A 22,975-nucleotide genomic window follows, 5' to 3' on the forward strand; every position below is an offset into this window, starting at 1 on the left:
GTAGTTGACTACGGTTGTTGCGAACCGGTTTTCACCCAGCGACGTTTGATACGAACGTACGCTACCGCCCAGGTAAGAAGAGGTGCTGTCGTCCGCGCTGTCGCGGAAGACGTGCCAAGCACGTGCGAGCGCGGGAACGCAAGCGTGCGCATGCGCGCCGAACCGCCAAATCGTCAAAATCATGGTGTAAGAAAAACACTTTTCTTGCTGTCAGAATAAACCTTCAGAGACGCGTCACGGCCTCCGAGATTGTGTGCACGAATCTTCCAGGCTCTTATGTGCCTCCACGTGCCTTCACTTTTAGATTACAGAGGACATTAGCGCCATGCATTTTTTTTTCTAACGCGTTGACGCGGGCTGCTGTCGTTCTCCTGTGTTTACACGTGCCTGCCTCGTGCATCAGACATCCTGTGAAAGGTGGACGAGGACCGAAAGAAGGCGAGGACGGTCTTGGCGAAGGAGTCAGGCCTCACAACGTCAACAAGCGCGACCGTTGAGGTCGCACTTGTGCGGACACAGCAGTAAGTCTCCCAAAAGACATCCCCAAAAACTCCGCAATAACAAGATCATAACACAGGACCGTGGTTTTGTAATTTTGTGGCCTTGATCCATCGCGTCAAAGTGCTTTTCTTGTTACTTTCGCTGCAGTACTCCGGTCTCATGCAAAAAAGCATACTAAAATTTGGAAGGGGCTACTGCTGTCGCGGGTCGCAACGCACCTGGTTCATTATTTAAATACGCGAGTACGGGCCGTATATTTCCGAGTGCTGGTATGATTGCCGACAACTAAAAACTTAACTGACAATCATTCAGGGTTCTTCCTGATGTTGCTGAGGCCCTGAAAGACAATAAATGAAAATGTACGCCAGCTTTCTTTTGTCGCATGCTAATTTTCCATGCTTTCTGGTGATACGAATTTCGGATGATACGAATATTTTTGGTGGTCCCGTGAGATTCGTATCCCCGAGGTTTCACTGTATTCGTAGGAGTAACCTCCAGTTTTACTAATTTCTTGTAAGCCGTGCCGCCGTGCGGCAGATCATACTACCTTCGGGGCCACGTTCGCCTCACCCTGATCGAATGACATGGCAAAACAGCGAACAAATTAAAATAATCATAGCAAAACATGATTCCTGCTCGCAAAATACTCGGAAATCATTGAAAAAATCCGAAGCTCCCCAAGAGGACAGATATCCCGGTATCCAGTTTCCCATTCGAGTGGTCCGAATATTCTCACATATATATATATATATATATATATATATATATATATATATATATATATATATATATATATATATAATATATATATATATATATATATATATATATATATATATATATATATATATATATATATATAATGAAATTTTTGCGTTTAATTCTTTACGTGCGCTTTAAAGTTGTCTTAACGGCAGCCAAAATTGTGAAAATTTCGGGGCAGTGGCAGAAATTCCGTCTTTATTTATTTTGCGTACACACTTCACTTCTGACATGGTATACAGATATACGACTGGTCTCTTTCGAGCGCTCTCGATCGCCATTCAGCTTGTATTCGGCTGGTCGTAATCGAGTGCACGAAACACGATATACTATACCGTTATATAGTTGTCCTTCAAGCTTCATGAGGTAGGGGCGTGGCAAATCGCCACCAGTGCAACCAATGTTTAATGCAAACTTTGAGCTATTTGATATGGGTTGTTCCTTTTACTCTCCCTCCTTGCGCCTTCTTTACCGGTGTCGGCGGCCCTTGAGCAGCATCATGCGCAACAGCGCAAGGCTTCAGTGCTGAATGACTCGATCCCGGCGTACAGTCCGATCAATCGACTCGTGGAGTTCGTAGCGATTACTACAGCATGCATGCACGGCACGTCGCGGTAGGCGTCAGGCGAACGGGAGTGCTATGCGCAGCTTGGCCGTCCGGTGCCTCCACTTGAGCAGAGCCAGGGCACCCCAGCACACGGCCAGCACAACGTCCATGACGGCCAGCCCAATCATGAGCATGAAGTAGCTGCCCAGCGTGTCCCGAACATAGCCTGCGAAAGAAGAGAGCCGATATACGGACAAGCCCGACAATATCCAACTCCTTGACCTCAAACTATTTCCGAACACGACAATGCTTTAACGTCAATTCAGAGGAAAATCCACGGCTACATCGAACAAAAATAGCCGGCACACTTCATACATCGAACATCGGGCAGCGCGAAAAAGCCCAAGAAGTTGGCCTTTTCTTAACGGGAGGTGGTGATTTCTCGCACGCGTTTGGGAGAGCGAGCGGTGTGATTAGGAGGGCGCCGTGAGGAGCGAGTAGAAACTACTGCTCGCCATCGCGTGCTTTCTCTCATGACTCCTCGTCGTCGCGCCTGTGGGCCCGTCGTGCGCGGTCGCCTTTCGCTTCTTCGCGATTTTCCGGTGTCGTGAAGCGGAAGAAACTGCTGTTCTCCGCAAAGCTTGCGATAATCAACACGATCGAACGCGGAGAAAGAAGTCTGACGTCGCCGCTGCGCACAACATTGAAAAACAAGGCCGACATTAGGGCCAACGTGTAGTAGAGGCTTTCGGCGGCCAACGAGCACGCCCAACTGCGTATGACGACGCTGAATCGCTATTTGTATCGATACCGCATCTTGTCGCGTATAAGCCGCCCCTCCATGTAACCTGCACCCACAACTACAAACCACAGAAATTTAGAAGAAAAAATTAAGGCAGCTTCGCGCTAGTGGTGCCAAGCCTCAAAGAAGTGCGGAGTCGGGCGGCCTTCTTTGTTTCTCTTTATTTTTCTCTTTCTTTCTTCGTCTCTCTCTTTTTCTCTCATCTCTTTGTTTTTTCTGTGTCTTTTTTAACAGCGAAGCTGTTTAAGCTTGCCGAGATGTGCGGCCAGTCAGAAAACTATCATCATCATGTATGGGTATGTGCCACAGAATTTGGGGATATCCCACTACTCACCGCTACGGCGTGGCCTGTAATAACCCTGAGAACTAGTACAGAGAGAGAGAGAAAGAAAGAAAGAAACAGAGAGACGGGAAGAACGATATAAAGAAAGAAAGAGAAAAATTCTTGCCGAAATAAAATTCTTCACGCTGCGGGAATCAAACCCGCGATCCGAAGAGGCGAGCATCCTAACCACTCGGCTATCCAGGCCCGCAAGCAGATCATAGCATAGCCTTGTATAGTATACTGTACCAAGAGGGTGGGAAAGGGAGGTGAGCGTGAGGAGGAGAGATGTGACGGTGAGGAGGAGGGTGAGGACGAGGAAATCCCACTACTCATCGCTGGTTCACCAAGAGAGATAGAGATAGTAAGATATAGAAAGAAAGAGAGAGAGAGAAAAATAGAGAGAAATAATTGCGATAAAGACATAAAGACATAGGAAGACCTGGCACGACTAGTGCGAAACTGCCATACTAGGGAACGGGAAAGGCGGCGGCGGCTGCGAGTAGAGCCCGAAGTGATGGAAGCTCTACGTCAACGACGACGTGCCCGTAGATCTATGAGAGGTGCGAATGCTCGGTTCTGCAGTTTGGACGTCCGTGTCGCGGCTAACATAGTTAAAGCCTAGCAACAACCTAGAAGCAACCACATTAGAATTCAGTATCGTCCAGTTTCGCTGTTTCAAGCCTTGAGCGACTTAGTGCAAGCTTCGCATTTTTTTTGTCTCTGTTTATTTCAATTTCTTGCTTTCTATCTTTCTGTATTTCTTTCTCTGTCTTATTATATATATATATATATATATATATATATATATATATATATATATATATATATATATATATATATATATATATATATATATATATATATATATATATACGCGAAGCAGAAGATGAAGAAGGTGACAAAGAGAGCGCGTGCCGGTTCATGATGATGATAGTTTTCTGTTTGCTTTGCACGGTCCGCTCAAACATCTCCTCTGTTAAAAGAAACAAAACAAAACATCCCCGCATATCCTCGCGAAGCCGTCTTCCTTGCATTATCGTAAAGCTGCGCCGTGAAGCCAACTTGCGCACCAAAATTCGCTCGAAAATATGGTAAAAGCTTTAAAAGTGTTATATGGAATTATACGACATATTAAACTAATCTTCGTTGTTTTCTTTTTTTACTTCGATATATGAGACTTCGACTGTACAGTCAAGCGATGTCTTATATACTTCACGCGTCATATTTAGTGCTGCAAGGCGGATGAAGACTCTGAGTGCTAGCGTTCTTATACATTTCGCTTTACGTACGGTGCTCACGGATTGAAACGGGACTTTTAAACGTTTCGTATAATGAATGCGCAATTGCTTGAGATAACCAGGCCATTATGCTGCGAGTCAAGCGGCTAAACACAATGTTGGCGCTAATACTATAAGCGTTCGTGTTAAAATACGCCTATGTGACACGAACTAAACACAGTGAAAACAAAAATACGTGCATTACCTTGCCCTATATTGTCACGTTTCAATCCGTAAGCACTGCACGTGAAAAACAAGCAGTGCGATATATTGAAAGCACTGTAAACGACTAATATTTTGCTGTACGGGTTCATAATATGAATAGTCACCCGCAGTGGCGGCCTAGGGGATATGCTTTTGCGCCGGTATGCACCAGTGAGCGCGGGTTCGATTCCAGGACAAGCCGGCCACATCTCGGTGGGGGCGAAATTCGAAAACGCCCGTGTGCTTAGATATCGGTCCAAGGTATAGAGAACCCCACGCTTTCGAAATCAGTCCGGAGATCTCCACGATGACGTGCCTCGATTACATCGTAGTATTGGTACGCAAAACCACGGAAGAATAAAATATATGAATAGCCGTGCAGGCGTACGGAACGCGGACACAAAAGAAAGCTAGTAGAAGGCTTAGTGAAAACAAGGGGAGGTAGTAGAAGTATTAGCGTGTGCCCGTGGGACACCGTAACACCGTAGCCGTCAATCAGTGGCACAAGATTGTCGGCTTGGTGCTGCCTTCCCGTGGGCCCCCTGCCATGAATGCGCTGAGCATGTGCAGATAGCTTTAGTGTCTTAGTGTCTTCTTTTTCCGCCATTGCGCCAACCAAGAGGTGTAGGTTTCCCATATGTCCGGAGAATCCAGCTGGACTAACTGTGCTTTAAGATCGAATGATGTATACAAAATAAATCTGATTTTTGTTATCAAAATTTGTAAGTTCGTTTGTGGAAGGTTCATTTTCCAGCATTGTACATGTCTAGAAGAAGGTACCCCGCTAATTTGGGCTGCTAAGGGCCGCATACCTTAGACTACGTAAGGGATAAGAATACCCTCATTTTATCCCTCTTTGTCGTACCGCCTGCGAAAACAGTACGCGTCTGAACTTAATGTTGACGCCAGGATTATTTGTGAAAGTCTCGGGCGTATGCACACTACTCTATGTCTCGGCGACGCGCATTGTACATATTAGCTACTTCTGTGCGAAGGTAACGGGCGAAACGTGCGGCTGAATTTCTCTCGAAAACCTAAGTGTTCCCTTCAATTCTGGGCCTTCATTCGTAAAAACGACTAACGCTGTCATTGTTCGTAAGATAAAATATCAGCCATCCCTGATGCGGGACATAACATTGGCGAAGCGAGGCGGACAATCAAAAAGAAAACACAAGCGAAAAGATTTGTCAGTTCGCTGTAATGCCCAACTTCCAGCGAAAGTTCGGAAGCTATAGGCGCCGCGGATCACATAAAGGAAAAAGCGTCGCGCCCATTCAGCCTGAAATACAGTGGTACAGCGCACGTGCGTTCGTTCGATCTGTACAGTGTAATGCACGTCAGAAATACAGGATGCACGAGCGCGATATTAGAAAAAAATTTTGTGCGTGTGTGTGATTCGCCGCTGCCGTGATCGTGCAAACTACATGATTGCGGTGGTGCCGGCGACGCTGGCGATTGTCCTCGGTAACACCGTAAACCTGTCGGCGCGGTGTGTCGAATGTGCATATGGGAGACTATTCTCATTAGAGATACATTTGTGTATCAGGGGACGAATTCACAAAGCCCTTCGTTCGTGATTTCTACCATTGGCCAGTCACCTTCGCTAATCTTACGTGCAGCATCAGGATTGGCTGAAATTTTCTCTTACGAACAAGTCTAGAGTAAGACGTTTCTGTGAATACTAGCCCGGATGTGTTTGTATATCTAGGCCTGTATTAAAAAAAGGCCCTTAAGCTAGAAATGTCCGTAAGGGAAAACTTAAGCCAATCCTGTCACCGGACATAATAATAGTGAAGGCACCCGGCCAATGGCAAAGAACACTTACGAAAACGAAGCTTTGTGAATTCGGCCCTCATATGTATTATATATGAACCTGTCAATAGCGCCCCAATCAGGCACGCCTTATCACTAGGTCCTATGAGAGGGGCAGCAGGGGGGGGGGGTTGAAATCGGGGAGGGTAAGCTTGACTTGCGGTCACAATAGGGAGCTTCAATGCAGAAAAGCTCTTTGATTGGTGCAATTATTATTTACGCCATCGTCTGTTATGCATTTCTGGCCATTCGTGCGTAACCGCGCTGGTTCCCTATATGTGTTTTTAGATCGGAGCCGGCGAATAATGAATGTCATATTAGCCAAAAGACAACGATGAAAAACAAAACAAATACAAGGGAATAAAAACCCCAGGGCGCAACGAATTCGAAGGTAGGTTGAGAACTATTTCAACGCAAAAGTAAGCGAAGCAAGATTGCTTCGTGACGCCGATTTGACTGTTAGTATCGCACGAATTAGTACATACTTGTCCTACAACTGTAAATGAAAGTCTTATAGTAAAATTTGTAATATTGTTGCCGCACACGTGGGAAAGCCGACCCTGGCGCTCTTACCATGCCTGACGCTCGTATCTTGAACCCGGCTTATCGAAAAAGAACGAAGAAAATGCGCACGTACGCGGTTGTATACAGCTGCGGGCACGAACGGGTTGGTTTCCCGCACTCAGCGTTCGGCTTATAAGCATACAAAAACACAGCCTAGCAGGCATCGCCAGGGTACGCTGCTACCGCAGGAGAGTGGAGAGCCGCGGGCTATAGCATGTGCAGATTTTTAGTTTAGGAGGAAACAAATAGGCACAGAAGACCGAGACCCAACAAGTGGTGTTTTTGTCTATAATGGATGCGTGCTTGGGCGACATGCAAACAAAGGCTTAAAAAGAACGAGTAGAGAAGGACCAAATAGCGCCCTAATCCCCCCACTCTGTTTTTTTTTTTTTTTTTTGGGGGGGGGGGGGGTTGCTGTGGCGGGGTCTCGGTCTCATGTGACTTTTGAATTGCTATATATGTTATGTAAGCTGTTGTTTGATCAGTATTTTTGCACGGCACCTCTATAAGAATGCGGCCACCGAGTCCGCAAGTGGAATGCACGACCCCATGCTTAGCAGCGCATCAACGTCAAATGTCGAGCGAACCACAGCGGCAGGCGGCACAGTTGTCTTGTTATTCATGTAAAGCTGACGGTGGAATTTCGAGCAATCACGAGCTGGCTCTGGTAACTGTGGCCACGTAACACACGAGACACCCTCCGACGTGGAGTTAGGTGCTTGAGGCTATATGCTTTCCTTGGGAAGACTGTCAAAACACCGTGCACATCGCATACGCGCATGACTTGTTCTGCGCAGTTTTCCTACGTCCGTTCGCACTTTATCGGTAAAGTGTAAATGTTACATTGCCACTGTGTTCGAGACTCATTCACGCTTTCGGCATTGACAATTTCCGCAGGACAAACCACATGCGTTATGGAAATCGCAAAAACCTTGCAACTTCAAGTGCAGTGGCTACTCACTGTCAGGTGCCTATTTTATGCGGGCTGCCTACAACGTCATTATGAACTTTTACGTGACAAGAAAGAAGAAATAAAGGTTGCGATCTGCTTTGAAGGGGAGAGTGTACATATGACAACAGCGGAAAGCCACCCCAGCCACCGTGGCCTAACCAGAAGGTGCCGTTGTGCACTGATATTCCATGTTAAAGTTTGGGACGCATCACATCCCGTTGTTCACTCATTGCCATTTGCTTTCGAGTGACGTAATGATCGTGGTGCTCGTCTTTTTAACAATGACTTTATACGTTTCATTAGGAGTGCAGCGAAGCAAATTTAATTTACACCAGTCTCTTCATGTGTGGCAGCATGGAAATGGTGAGTAGAATGAGCAGGAATATAAATTGTGTAAATGTGTATTACTATGAAGCTGCACGGTTTGTTTAGCCTTCCTTTATTAAGAGGTAGAAAGTCATACGAACTTCCATAATTGATCGTTTGGGCAGCGAATTGATTCGGCTTGGTAAATTTTGCTGATTTGTGCCACACTAAGGAAACTAGAGCGAAACTGTGCAAAAGACGACACCGGCACCTAGCTGAGCGCATGGTGTCAGGTAATTGGCCGGAAAGCCGCACAATTAGAATTCGACGTCGCAGTATAGTACATGGTCTAAATAGAGAGCACCCTATACTGAGACAGACAGTTCGGTGTTTTTTGTTTTGTTTTCTTTTGTCACTGCAGAAGGCGTGCACGTGAATGGCACGAGTACTTACCGATGATGGGCGCTCGTGCAAAGAAGGGCAGCGTGCACGAAAGACTCATCAGAGCAAACGCCAAGGGAACCTGGCCCTTGGGGAAGCGCTCAGGCACGAACACGAACAGCAGGAAGCCTCGACTTCCCTGTCCCCAGCCGACCAGCACGCTGCCGGCAACAAGCCACCCATAGTGTTCGCCTAGGAACGCCATAAAGACGAAGCCGACGCCCTGCACCACGAAACTTGTGAAGACCACCGTCTCCTTGCTGGTCAACCCAGCGTCCACGGCCGGCGCTAGAGCCACGCTCGCCGCAGCCCAGCCAACGGACATGGCCGTCATCAACATGGCGGCCTGGTAGCCTCGAAAGCCGCAATCGTGCGCGAAGTCCACGATGGTTAGCGTGTACGTGAAGATGGCGAAGCAGCTGCACGCGTTCGTACTGCAGACTATCACGAAGATGCTTTGCAGGAATGGCCGCACCTGCATGGGACAAAGCAGAAACCGCGACGCAGTTGTATCATCTATTCCCTCTTCATTGTTAGAGTGCGGGCTTCCTTGTAAGCGAGAGCTGCTCGCAAGCACTCGGGGAAAGGCCCCGTAAGAGCGTTTTTAGAAAGCGTGCGACAACCCTGCCACGTTTTAGTGTGTTGACGCTCCTGTATACATAAGTGAGCCTTCTATGAATTCCTTATGTGACGCTTGCTTTAATGTCACCGTGGACGCTGAAATTATGTAGTAAAATGAAAACTCAAAGGATACGCAAATAGGCGAAAGCCTGAGATTACTGAACCTTGTTCAGTGTTAGAATAGCGACATTGAGCTGTGGTTGCGCAAAGAGTACGCGAAAGTATGCAGCACATGCTGGCCACCAGATAACGATTAAAATCAGATATCTACGAGGGAGGCCTACATTATAGGCCCACTTAAAATTATCTCAAGGCGTTTTACCAAAGTTTCTATAATTCCTAAGGGTATCGGTGCATCGGCTTACCCTTTTGAAGGAAAATATGCTTTGGCGAGTATTTTGTTTGGTGTCATCCTGCTTCCCGATGTGACCATTTGTGTTTTCCCGCACCTGCGTGACAGAAAAATAAAAGAACAACAATGCAAAGACGTCGCAGAAACAACAGCCTGAAGAGCAGAGTCAATTAATCGTTAAATTGATTACATATACACGCCCCACGAACCAATCTTGTGCATAAATAATGCTTATGAAAAAAAAAATGAAGGCAGCTTCGCACTAGTGGCGCCAAGCCTGAAGGAAGTGCGGAGCTGGGCTGCCTACCTTGTTTCTCTTTATTTTTCTCTTTCTTTCTCCTTTTCTCTGTTTTTTCTATCTTCTTTTCGTCTCTATTTCTATTTCTGCGTTTCTCTCTCTATTACTTTCTCTTTCTCACTTTCTCACTCTTTCTATCTTTCTCTTTCTTCACTCCCTCTCTCTCCTTTTTCTTTCTGTCTCGCTCTCTCTTTTTTCTATCTCGTTTTTGTGCCTGTTTTTTTTCTATATCTTTCTCTCTCTCTCTCTATTTATTTCTCTGTCTTTCTATCTTTTTCTGTCTTCCCTTTCTTTCTCCCTATTTCTCTCTTTCTCTTTTTTTCTATCTCTTTATCTGTACTCGTTCTCTCGCCCATCAGAGTTATTGCATCCCACACCGGACAAATCGGCGCATGTGTTCTGGGAGCGAGGCGGAAGAGGAAGAAGAGGACGAAAAGAGCGCGTGCAGGTTCATGATGATGATAGTTTTCTGTTCGCTCTGCACGGACTAACGGTCGCCTTAAATAGCTCCGCTGTTAAAAAAAAAACTAGAAACGATTTCTCAGGCAAAAATTACGTCACTGGATTTTGAAAAGACGGACTTACGCTCACATGACATCACCCACTAATGAACTGAATCTCACGCCGCGAAGAAACAAGTGCCGTCGCTGCGCTGATCAAATTACAGTCTATCACAATGGCAGCACGAAACAAAAATGTTTCATGATGTTGGGTGCTGTAAGCTTAGCAACAGACCCCTTTGACCTCTGTTGAAATTACTGTGACTTTCCCTGGATTGTCAATTCACACACCGCAACTAATGCCGTAGCACAGTGACGCCGTCTCACACTCAACATAAGAAAAAGCGGTCTTTTAACAGGAAAGTGTTTTATGCCGGGGCCGACCAAGACTTCATTGACATATTTCCATCACGGAAATAAGTCAATAAAATACAGATGACAAAGAAAAACCAGAAGAGTTCCGTTAATTTGGATGATCCTGGAGTCGAACCCACGACCTCTTGGGTCCGAGACGGTAACTTCCGGGCGCCCTGCCCACTGCGCTAGCGACACTCATACATGAGGCTTCACAAACGCGCCTTATATCTTTCACACCTTCGTCCTTTCACAGTGACCTTGGTTAGCGGGGGTGGATGAAGAAGGTGTCACCGTCTGGTATCGGGGAAGTGAAGTACTGCATCATGAACGTGGCCTCTGAGATCAGCTCAGGTAACACAACGGCGCGTTGCTGGAGCCATGGAGGAAGGAATGCTACGGAGAGGCCCCGACGTCACATTCGTGAAGCCTCCACATCGCAAACACCCGCATCGCCTCCTAGCGAAGGAGCAGCGAAACATTTTGCGATTTCCGTCGCGTCGTTTGCAAACGCATGCGCCATTCGAGCCATTTTTTTTCTCCGTGCAAGCGGCGCAGTAGATTCACGCATGCTGCTCCTTGTGTGTGTTCTTTAGGAAAGCTACGCAATGCCCAGCTGTTGCGTATACCCGGTGCAAATCGCGTGCACTGCGGAAAGTACCGGGTGTCACTTTTCATGTGTACGTACACGTTGGCTTCGTTGCTGATCACTAATGCATGGTATTTGCATGCGAAGCTCCCGGATGTGCGCACTATTGCTTCTTACTCATTGTGTTAACTCAGAACACACGTGAACTTTTGTTTCATTAGAAGGTTTAACTGGGCAAGTTGGTGTGATTCCATCTCGAATGAATAAACCGCGCAAAAGAACGAGGACGAACAGAAGAAACAACAGACCACAGCGCTGACTCGCAACTAAAACTTTATTTCACAAGGAACAGAATAAATGTTGTTGTTGTTACTTTTGTTGCCTTATGCATACGTTATGGTCGTTTGATATCTTTTCCCAGATGCTATTTATTCTGTTCCTTGTGAAATAAAGTTTTAGTTGCGAGTCAGCGCTGTGGTCTGTTGTTTCTTCTGTTCGTCCTCGTTCTTTTGCGCGGTTTATTCATTCGAGATGTGAACTTTTGTTTTTGGCGTCTGACGTGCCGTACATAACATGCGCCGAAGGCATCGTACGTTTTTAGAGGCTGTGTCGTTCAGCGAAAGGTCAATAAACTTATGTTGTTGTTATCAGACTACGTGATGTATGTATTGTGCGGTGTGCGCTCGCTGCGTGCTTGTTGTTGTGTGCGTACTGGAATGACAAACTTTACGTGCACGATCGCGTATACAATACAGCGGTGTCCTCTTTTCGACGTGAAGTTACGTCACCTATAGGTTGGCGTTGCGCCGAATAGCTACTACGCTCACTCCATATACACGAACAAAGAACCGCTAATCCGGCAATAGATCGGGAAATCGGGCTACGAGAAAGGGAAGACCTAATGCCCAGCAGAACGCGTAAGTCACTCCTAGATGAGTTCGAATACGATGATGCAGGGGCTGAATGATTTTGATCACGGCACGTACCGGTATTCTGTACAGTTGCACAAAAACGCTCCACGAAGAATTTCAGCACGCAGCGCTCGGGCCTGCCGCGCACGAACAGCCTGGTAAACGTCTGCTTGCAACATTTTACTGCGTGCGAACCGCACAATACGCGCTAAGTTTACGCCGGGACTACAAATCTGCGCAGACGCGAACCACCGCGGAGAGCACGCCGCGGGGCGTCTGATGTTTTGTTTGCCCCATACCGGTTTATTTGCCCCATAAATCTGACGTCACTTCCGCCACACTTTTCGCAATGCATTGGGATACGATAGGGCATCTCCTGAGTTTTCCTTCTTCCAAGGCCGGGGCTAATCTCGGAAGCCACGTCATGACACTCACGGCGATTCTCTCCTCAAATGACGACGCTTTGATTGAGTGCATATCGAGTAACAGTGTTATGCGCTTGCTGATGCCATTTTCGCGCGGGATTTAGCGTGTGCTGCGTCCAGGCGTATGTTAACCACTTCAGGTACCACAAGGGTTAAATCATGGTATTTGGCGTTAGTCGTCGGGATGGAGATGTGCCACTAGGCGTCAACGTGGATGCATCCACGTCAAACAGTGCTATAGCTGCAAAACACCAATAAACATTGTGCAAGCTCTCATGCATCAGTGTACAATAAACAATCAACTATAGTCCTGTAAACACACGGTTCACTTTCGTGTTATACCGACTCCTTCAAAGGAGAGATCAACCATGTTTTTTTTTTACACTCCCGAGCTTATTTATGCAAAACTTCGTGCTGAAAAAGTGTATGTGCGCCATTATGAGCGCAGAGTTAAGGAGGCGTAGTTGTTGTGTACAAGTCTTCTAAGTCATTTCTGTAGTGTTCAAAGTTGTATCCTTTCGAAATATGAGACTCGACTGTTTTTATACAGTGTATGCAGTCAAACCCGCATATATGGAATTCGCTAAAATACGGGAATTAGTTGGATATATCGTATAATTCTATATGAAGCTTGTAAAGAATTTACCATATTTTCGATGCGAATTTCATAGCGCACGTTTGCTTCACGTCACTGCTTCACGATATTGAAAGGAAGGCAGCTTTGCAAAAATGCTAGGAGTTTTTTTTTTATTATTATTTATTTTTTGTTCCGGACTTCGTAGTTCTTCGTCACTTCTTCGTCAAGTGAAATTACGTGCGACTTCTTGGATTTCTCTAAGATGACTATACCCCGCGAAAGTTACATATAAATCGCCCTCAAATTATTGACTAAATGGGTAATTAGCAAGTTTGTGTTCATTCAATCCAACACAACTTTAGGAGGGCCAAAGCGTCGCCGCCTCGACGCAGACTTTATGAAGACGACAGGTGCCTTACTGTCGTAGCCTTTTTATACAAAAGTCTGTGTTATCTAAAAAAAAGGAAGAAACATGATATATAACCGCACGTACTTGCTTGAGTAGAGGACTGGTGTTTACGAAACAACTCCCTTAGATTAGTGAGCGTTGTACATCATGCCCCCGTCACCTCCCAGCGCGAAACGAGCGGGAACGCGTCCCGACAACGCGATTCGACTGGCACGCGGCCAGAGGTCGGTGGCGTGAGCACGTGTCCGTACCGCGGGAGTCTTGTGTGCGGTCAGTGCAGCGGGAGGCGGTGGAGGCCGCGGCGGCGGCTCTTTCTGCCACGGCTGCGGTGCCAGTGGCAGGCAGCAGAGGAACAGGTGCAGCGACAGGGCGCCCAGTAGCAGCAGCGACGTGGAGAAGCCGTACTCGGCGACGAAGTAGGACGCCACGGGTGGGAACACGACGCCCGTCAGGCTCAGCGTGACCGACATGAGCGCGAACGCGGTGGCCCGGTACTTGATGAAGTACTGCGACAGCAGGGCGCCCACCACCACTCCGACTGAGGCCACGCCCAGACCTGCGTGCGCAGTGGGGAGCAGTCAGTTAAATCAATCAATCAGTTACAGCAGAGGTCTCAAACACATGGGCTGCGTACCGCATGCAAGCCGCGGACCCTTCACTAGCGGCTCGAACCACACATCACTTCAATAAAATGAAAAAGTTGGGCTAGTTGGAATGTTGACGTGGGTGGTGCAGCGCTGAAAGTTGAAGATGTAGATGTACAGTACACACGGATTAAAACGCGACATCGATTTTTACAGTGTAACGACTGGTATGCGCAAATGCTCGAGATAACCACGTCATGCCGCGACGAATCTGGTCTCTAAAGATAACATTGGCTCTGACCTACGCGTTCGAATCAAAATTACGTCGATATGACCTGAAATGAAGACGGTGGAAACGAAAGTATGTGCGTTACTTAACCCTAAATTGTCCTATTTCAATCCGTGAGTACTGTAGATGTAGATCCCAAAATTTTGGCTCACACAACTTAGAAACCGGGAGCGCTCGTGCCGTGCTTTCTAAGTCTTCGTCTTTCAGCGCTGCAACGATCATGCCACACATCACTGTCTCCGTCTCATATCGATATATTTCTCGAATATCGACGCCAAATACGATACAAGATACTCGGGCAAGAAGTATTTGCGATACAGATACAGGATACTACCGCAATTATAGTATCCGATACGATACTTTCCAATTGCACCTTAAGATACTTCGATACATTCGCAAATTTGTTATTATGGATCTATATAATGCAACAGCAAATGACAATTCACAAGACGTTTGCTTGTAAATTTCTCAGCTGCAATAAACTGTTTAATTTGAATAACGCCCTAAAGTTTTGAATGGTAGTATCTCAAAAGTTCTGTCTTTCTTGCTCAAAGTGTATTAGTTCCATTCCGCAACAACTCATTGGGGTTGCTTTAAATACTTTACAAATACTTTAAATACTTTACTATTTAATTTGAATGAAGCCCTAAAGTTTTGAATGTTAGTATCTCAAAAGTTCTGTCTTTCTTGCTCAAAGTTTATTAGTTCCATTCCGCAACAACTCATTGGGGTTGCTTTAAGTACTTTACATGGCAGCTTTTTTATACACTGCGATACCAGTGGTTTTTGCTTGTCACTTTCTAATTAATGGCAGTTGCTGTTCTGCTTGCTTACCAGATAGCGGGTTGCCATCTAAGTACAAGAACTTCAGTAATAAGCCTCCGCACGATGGAGCAAATGTCTGTGGGGAGTTTTACTTTGTACATAATAGTATTAACGTTTAAGCATGTGCCGAATCACCGGACAGGTGCAAAACAGCAACAGAGGCGGTAGGAACATTTTTTGTTGCGCATCGTGTATACAGAGAGCACATAAAACTCCACTGACCTTTCATATTCTACTTATCTGCTGGCATAAAGCGTTCGGTATAGCGACATATTCCCTAACGTGCAATGTTTTGACAACCTTTCTTTTGCGAGAGAACTTGTGCAGCCCTGAAACGACTTAGACGAATTGTATAGTTGCAGAAAGCGTCGCCGGATACCGCCGCTATTCGCGCTATTGCCACTTATGGCTCCGATTACCTGGCAAATAGTAATAGAAAAAAAAAATGCGAAGTAGAAAAAAAGGAAAACAGAAAAGTAAACTAGAAAGGCGGTTCCGTATCAAACATTCACAGTGAATAGATATAGAAACACCATACAGGTGGCACCCCTAATAGCTATGACAATTGCTTATGAAGTATCGTCAACATACCTGCTAAGGTAAGACAATAAAAAATTCAGTGCCTATGGAAAATTACCTCAACCGGCTCGTTCGGGCGCTCATGAGAAAAACGGAGCACTTGATAAAACAATGTTCTCCTTAATTGAATAAATATAGCAGAAAGAAAAAGGTATAGTACGCCAAGATATCTTCTGTTAGGTAAACGCTTGTTCTTTTAGATGTAGCATCGGTACCGGGGGTACTATACTTGTAATCTTATTTGCATATAAGAAAATCTCATCGCATGTAGCTAAAGCTTGCATCCACGAGATCCTTCAAATCGCTGATCTTTGAAAGGCACGAGACGCACAGCAACCTCATGACGGGATCCTTCAGACTTCGTGACGAAGCACCACGCAAGAGCAACTTCGGTAACGACACTATATATAACGGCGTTAGAATTCGCGCGATAAACACCGCACGCACTGGAGTACGCGGCACAGGACAGTGGCTAAGAGAAGTGTCATGGCCCTGACGCGACCGAAAAGGACAAAAAATCCTGAAAGCAAAAGGTGGACTGGCCGTGGACGTTCGAGTGCTTGTATTTGCCGTGACGGCGTCATGGCCATCACATGACTCTGCTACACCAATAAAAACGAACAGACCGCGTCACCTGACATGCTGACGCACTTTGGCGGAAAAATAAAAGAATGTCACTTCAATTAGTTTTATTCAGGTGGCAGTATCAGTTTGAAAAGCGGAGTTCAGCCAACGTTTTCCGCACGGTGGTGTTTCGATCGAAGTATTTTGTATCTTAAGTTACACAATACATTATTTAATGTATTAGAAATACAGATACTGATGCACGTTTTGCGAGACGTATCGCAATACAGGTACAAGATACCCAAGGAGTATCTAAGGTAGCATCTAAGATACATATGTCTTCAATACTGACCAGCATTACTTTATACTATATACTAGATATGGGAAAGGGGAAAGGCCTTTCAAATGGCAACGTAATAGCTGCCATTTTACCACCTCCCTCATCTGGAGGTATTAATGGCCTTCCTTATGGCCCTTCCCTCTTCGCTAACTCTTTATCTGTCACAATTGATCAACGCGTGTTCTTACCGACAAGTTTAGCATAAACAGTGGTCCAGTATTTACAATAACTAACAAAACAATAATGCTCGGCTGATTTTATCTGGAATACAAAGTGAACTGCCTTCTTCACATGAATAGTAGTAACGTACAGTTGGCGTTTATCTGAACACGGTTTTCTTTTCTATCACCTCCCCCCCCCCCCTTTTTTTTTTGCATCGTACGCGTTAGTTCCCGTTTCCCAACTGATCCAAAAGAAGACTCGTATACATCCCGCTATAGAGCGCGTGTCGCGCATCGATGTAATCGAGCGGGCTGGCTAAACCAAGAATGACTGATGCAGTCGCCTAGTGCATGGGTGAAATAACCTCTGAAACACTTATCTCCAGCGCAGCTGTCTCTTTTACTTCTTTAGTCATTGCAAATAAGCTACATCTCCACAGAGCGTGGATGTGTGGAAACTTTCTGTGCTTGCGCAGTGGGTTGATGCAAATGCCACATTTTATCAGATGTATGTTGATCCGATTGCGGCGGCGATTTGTCAGTACTGCTGCAAATGCTGTTGCGTTTTCTACATACATACATACATACATACATACATACATACATACATACACACACACACACACACACATATATATATATATGTGTGTGTGTGTGTGTATGTATGTATGTATGTATGTATGTCTATATATATATGTGTGTATATATATATATGTATATATATATGTATATACACACACACATATGTATATATATATATATATATATATATATATATATATATGTATGTATGTATGTATATATATATATATATATATATATATATATATATATATATATATATATATAGAGAGAGAGAGAGAGAGAGAGAGAGAGAGAGATATATAGCTACGACTCAGTAAGCCTTATAGTGGCGCGGCCTACAGTATACATGCGACAACTCTTACCGTGAAGTACGCCCAGGACAACCGTCAGAACTGTGACGTCGACGATGAAGAAGCTCGCGAAGAGCGTCGACGAAATAATGATGGCGGCCCCGAGCAGCAGCTTCTGTTCGTTGAACCAGTGGGCCAGCCCACCGTACAGAACACCTGCGAGATTTCGGGTACGAAAGGAGTTAAAGGGCGTGCTACTTTCAGCGATGCCCGTATACGCGGTCGCGTGGAATCTCTCGAGCATCCAGCCGTCCACATTAAACCAACCGCTCGCAAAACGTGTTATACATTTTACGGGGCTTTGACACTCAACGTACGCAAGTAGCTTTGCAGAGCTCTTAAATTAGACACGTATGATGGCACATAACTTTTTGCCCGCCACCGCCTAAACCAACCATATAGTGTACGGCGCGTGCGCACTGTTCCCGGCATAAGAGGCCGCTTGTGATAAGAATGCTTCAATTTACTTGAATTTCAAATTATTCGGTCACTTTACAATATCCACGAAGGGCGCGAAATGTGACTTTAATTCTGTCTCGTGACTTCGCTTGTACATTAAGAAAAGCTTCTGCGGTTTAAGATATCGGCGCATCGCTTTGTTTGGCGGCACCCATCACAGCCTCTCCCCTTACCCCCGGCTGTGCCCTCGATAAGTTTATGCAGTCATACTCCGAGGCTGAAAGAACTCTCAGTTTTGAGTTGTGGGTACATTTTTTTTTTTTTTCAATGTAGATACGTTGCTCGTCGCTAACGCGGAAACAGGAGCTTTTGTCAGTCGGCAGAAACAACTTGTTACAACTTCAGTAGCCTACGAACAGATGGGGAGGACCTTGCAGCTGGTACCGAAGCGTTTGACGTCTGTGGCGCACACGGCCTTACCACAGCTGCTGACTGCTGAACCGTGTGCTCTAAAATGAAAAGAGCTCCTCGTGTGTGTCCTTCAGGGCACACACACACACACGCACACTGATTATATATATATATATATATATATATATATATATATATATATTATATATATATATATATATATATATATATATATATATATATATATATATATATATATATATATATATATATATATATATGGAGAGAGACACACTGCCGAATGGGCTCGGCGCTGCAGCGTTTCACGCGGCAAAAGTGCTCGCGGGCAGACAGAAGGGGGTGTCGTAGAGGCGAAGTTCTTCAAATGCTTGCATATTCACAGCGCGTGCGCCGGTTTCTCGGATGCCGTCGCTAACCTTCGGCGCTTACTGATAGAGCGAACCGGCTGCGCTGTACCGACGAGCGTTTGAGCGAGCTCGCCAACTTTTTTTTTTTTTAATAACGTCATCGCTGTTTGGAAAGCTTCAGACACAGTCACGCGTCTTGAACTGTTAATTGCAACGCACCGCGGTACAGTCCACGAAGCAAGCTCGAGGCACTGAAATGGGGCAAAGGTCCAGCATGAAAACTCGAAGAGTGGCTCACAGACGTTTCTTCGTTAATGTACATATCCAACGCCCATCCATTTTCGCAACTTGTTTGTTTTCGTGTTTGAGACTCGTTTCCTAAGACCGCTGTCCCATGTCAGCTTGATTAATAACCTCTACATACTGTACGGCAAGCACTGCAAGCACCGTCTTCTCGGCGGTATACAGTGGTTACCGTGCTCAACTTCTGACCCGAAGGTCGCGGGTTCGGTCCCGTCCGCAGCGGTCGCATTTCGATGGAGGCAAAATGCTGGAGGCCCGTGTACTGTGTCATATCAAAGCATGTTAGAGAACGCCAGATAGTCGAAATTTCCGGAGCCCTCCACTACGGCGTGCCTCATAATCATGTCGTGGTTTTGGCACGTAAAACCCGAGATATTATTACCTGCAAGCCGTGGCGCTTGTCATGCTTCCAATCAAGCCATCAAATTGGACCCATATGCAGAAAAACTTGACACTAGAATTGTTTGCGAATGCGCGTGCCACTCAATTGTATGCTGGGCGCGCTATAGGCGAATAGGGTCGACCAATGGCAAACACATCTTGCGTAAGATCCAGCGAGATAAATGGCCACCATACTTCAAATACAGGGCTAAATCTAAAGAAAAACAACCTGTCAGCGTCAGGATGTGCCATCGGAAAATATAATCAGAGCGAGCACTCTCTGAAGCCATGCAAGGCATTATCAGCTATACGTACTGTTTCCATCAATAGGGACAGAGATAATAAGACAAAATTTATTCACGTAACGATGTACCTTTAAAAGATATGTTTTGCTCGGCTCTTGCAGAGGCCTGCTATTTCCATAAAGCTAGGTTTTCTGCGTGTTGAATTTATTTATTTATTTATTTATTTATTTATTTATTTATTTATTTATTTATTTAATCTGGTCATTTATTTATGCAAGCTGTTGCTGTGCACGTCACATCGCAGTGGCAGGCAGTCGAACCTGCAACCTCGTGCATTTCAAGGACAAAGCACCCCATCCAATGCTATTGGAAAGGAGGTGAACGAGGCGTGCGAGACATTCGCATAACCACCAATTCAAAATTTTAATGCTGAGACGTAGACTCGCCGCTGTGTCGTTGTCTGTGGCGAAAATAGAACGGCTTTTTCAGCACTGCGACTACTGCTCTTATTTTCTCCTTATTCTTTTTTACAGCGAAAGCTGTTATGAGATCATTTCACCGGCCGTTTTTGGCGCCGTAGTTGTCCGCCGCCACCGGCGTCCGTAACCAGTATCGCTCGAAATAAGAAAGAAAAAACGAAATAACAAAAAAATTCCAGGATGGAACGAAGTTCGAACCCGCGCCCTCTGCGTGGGAGCCCATTATTCAACCTCTGAGCCATACCGCTGCTTGAAACTGCTTTGCAAAAAGGTCCTATACAGGCTTCATGTCGGGAAGGAACCACATTAGCAAATGCAATATAGCGTGGTAGAAGAGTAAAATAAGCACCAAGCGTCGCACAACGCGAATTCTGTAACCAGGCGTCACACAATGCGAATTGCGCAACGAGTAGGTTGTTGAATGCTTCTAACCCATTACAAAGGGCTCTGCCATAATTCTTCATCGTCATCAGGCACAGCATCAATAAAGTGCGCATAATGCCTTACATGCGTTTAGCAGGTACCAACGCTCTCCGTAGAATGACGAAAAATGGCACAGTGCCTGCTGCCCTACTTCTCAAAAATTACAATGATTTATAGCGTAGTGGGTTCCTCGCAAGTGCACTTGTATTGGTTGCCAAGGAAGCCCATAAGTGCATGATCCATTTCGTCGGGGTCTCAGTAAAGTTCTTCACCCCCTCCCCCCCCCCCCCGTCTCTCTCCCACCTCAACGTATGTTATACAGCTTGACGGGAGAGGGAAATAGCGACTGGGCGTCACTTTTCTTTTTTGCCCGCACGTGTCACGTTACTGATAGCGCGTTCTTATTTCTTGGTGACTAGAAAGGCAGCAGTAGCATTTAGGCACACACGGTGTGCCTAGATGAATAACAACAGCTAACGTTCTATTACGGCAGCAAATATATGGGCACTTGAAGGGCATTTGCGCCTATACGCCGTCGGCGCCGTCGTGCTTTTATGATGCCGAAGCACCGCACGGCCCACGCATGCAGGGTTAGAGAGGCTTCTGAGACAGCGCATTGCGTTTGTCTGCAAAAGCGGCGAAGCTTCCCAGTGTGTGCGCACCGTCACTCTCGGCACAATCGGCTCAGTCGAAGCCAGCGCAGCGCTCTCGCTTCAGCTGCGGGCATGAGTCTTATGCGCGCACACATTAGTGTTCCTGCTGAACAGCTGTGGGCAGGGACGCTAACGCGCGGCACACACACTGGACAGAACAGTACGGACAGCAAATGTCAAGCTAAACATATTGTCATTTCACTGCGTGCTGGCCAATGTCAGTGGTTTTCATCGTGGAGGAAAGTAAAGCGGAAAATAACACGGACACAAGAGAACTAGAGAACGCAAACGCACTCTATCACCTGCAAGGTTGCACTGTGGAGAAAAAGAAGGTAGAAACAAAACTTATCTGCGTATGCTCAGGAATGGCAGCTCCATCTTTCAACCTGATACACGTGAGAGTCTACGCGAGAGACACCTGTTTAAGCGTGGCATTTCTTCTTTGCGCAAGGTAATCTAAGGCCGGCTCACGCCTTTCAGTGGGTCTCATTTTGAGGACAACAGGTTTCAATGCTTTTGAGGACAACAGGTTTCTGTCACTTCTTTTTTCAAAATTATGAGCCTTCTACTGGCCACGTGGCATTCAGCGCGCAGTTTGTTCAGGAAAGGATTTCGTTATCTTCCTCATCTTCATATTCCGTCTTACGCATTTCCCCTACGCATGGCGTAGCCTAGCTGCGCACACTCATGAGTTAACCTCTGCGTTATATTATGTCCTTTTACGTTTCATGTTCTTTCTCTCTCTCTCTTTTCTTTCTCTTCCTCTCTGAATACGGTCTTTATCTCGTAATGTCAAATGACAGATTTAAAGACAGTCCGCACGTGCAAGATTGACCAATATCTCGGAATCCTCGTAGGGAGCACGTGCCCCGAGATATCTGACGTCGACTTTTGGCACTCTGAACTGCTGATTAGGCAAACACGGAGAAAGCTCCCACATGCATGAGCTAGCGTAGGCGTGACAGGTGTGCGACGAGGTCGTCATGCAAATGTCCGCGTGCAATGTTGCCTCACCATCCTAAGGTGCCAGATAGCAGTTTTTATCCGGAATCCGACCGAGAGGATATATATTGTGAGAAAGAAAAGGAAAAGTGCTGGCACACTCGTGCCCTCAAATAGGAAGGGCACTTGGCTGGCTTCGCCTTTCTGAATTGTGCAAGCGGTGACCATTTAAAATTCAAATTTTACGATGGATATCTATACAGATATACGTGCTCGTTGAGAAAAAAGAAGTATTCTGGCTTTATTCGTGTGAAACGATATGCACCAACTTCCGATACGGCTATCAGCTTATCCGCGGAATTTCCTAACTTCACTGCTAAATATTCAGCACAGCATTATACGTATAGTCGACGGCCGCTCACTATACGTTATTCTGCAGCTGGCGTCCGCATTGCCAGGTTACCACGCTAAAGTTAACTAGCGGACTGTCGCTGCCATAGCTTCTCGTAACTTGTAGAACACCTTTCGTCGAGACCGCCGAGTTTCTGTTAAGCGCGTGCAGTCA

The 22,975-nt window shown here is 45.9% G+C and overlaps 1 protein-coding gene across 2 annotated transcripts in view; it reads right to left on the reverse strand.

Annotated features, from left to right (window-relative positions):
* Window positions 1–1,465: 1,465 nt before the first annotated feature.
* Window positions 1,466–22,975, reverse strand: part of LOC119394048 (monocarboxylate transporter 11) — a 44,977-nt gene continuing 23,467 nt past the window's right edge. For both annotated transcript variants that reach the window (XM_037661270.2, XM_037661276.2), the window contains 5 exons: window positions 17,819–17,962; window positions 13,781–14,085; window positions 9,480–9,563; window positions 8,506–8,968; window positions 1,466–2,036 (listed from right to left, as the gene is read on the reverse strand). In XM_037661270.2, the coding sequence (XP_037517198.1) occupies window positions 1,885–2,036; window positions 8,506–8,968; window positions 9,480–9,563; window positions 13,781–14,085; window positions 17,819–17,962 (1,148 nt within the window). In that variant the 3' untranslated portion in view covers window positions 1,466–1,884. The remainder of the gene's footprint in view (window positions 2,037–8,505; window positions 8,969–9,479; window positions 9,564–13,780; window positions 14,086–17,818; window positions 17,963–22,975) is intronic.

The sequence above is a fragment of the Rhipicephalus sanguineus genome, chromosome 1 (genome assembly GCF_013339695.2).
Source record: "Rhipicephalus sanguineus isolate Rsan-2018 chromosome 1, BIME_Rsan_1.4, whole genome shotgun sequence".
Lineage (NCBI taxonomy): Eukaryota > Metazoa > Arthropoda > Arachnida > Ixodida > Ixodidae > Rhipicephalus > Rhipicephalus sanguineus.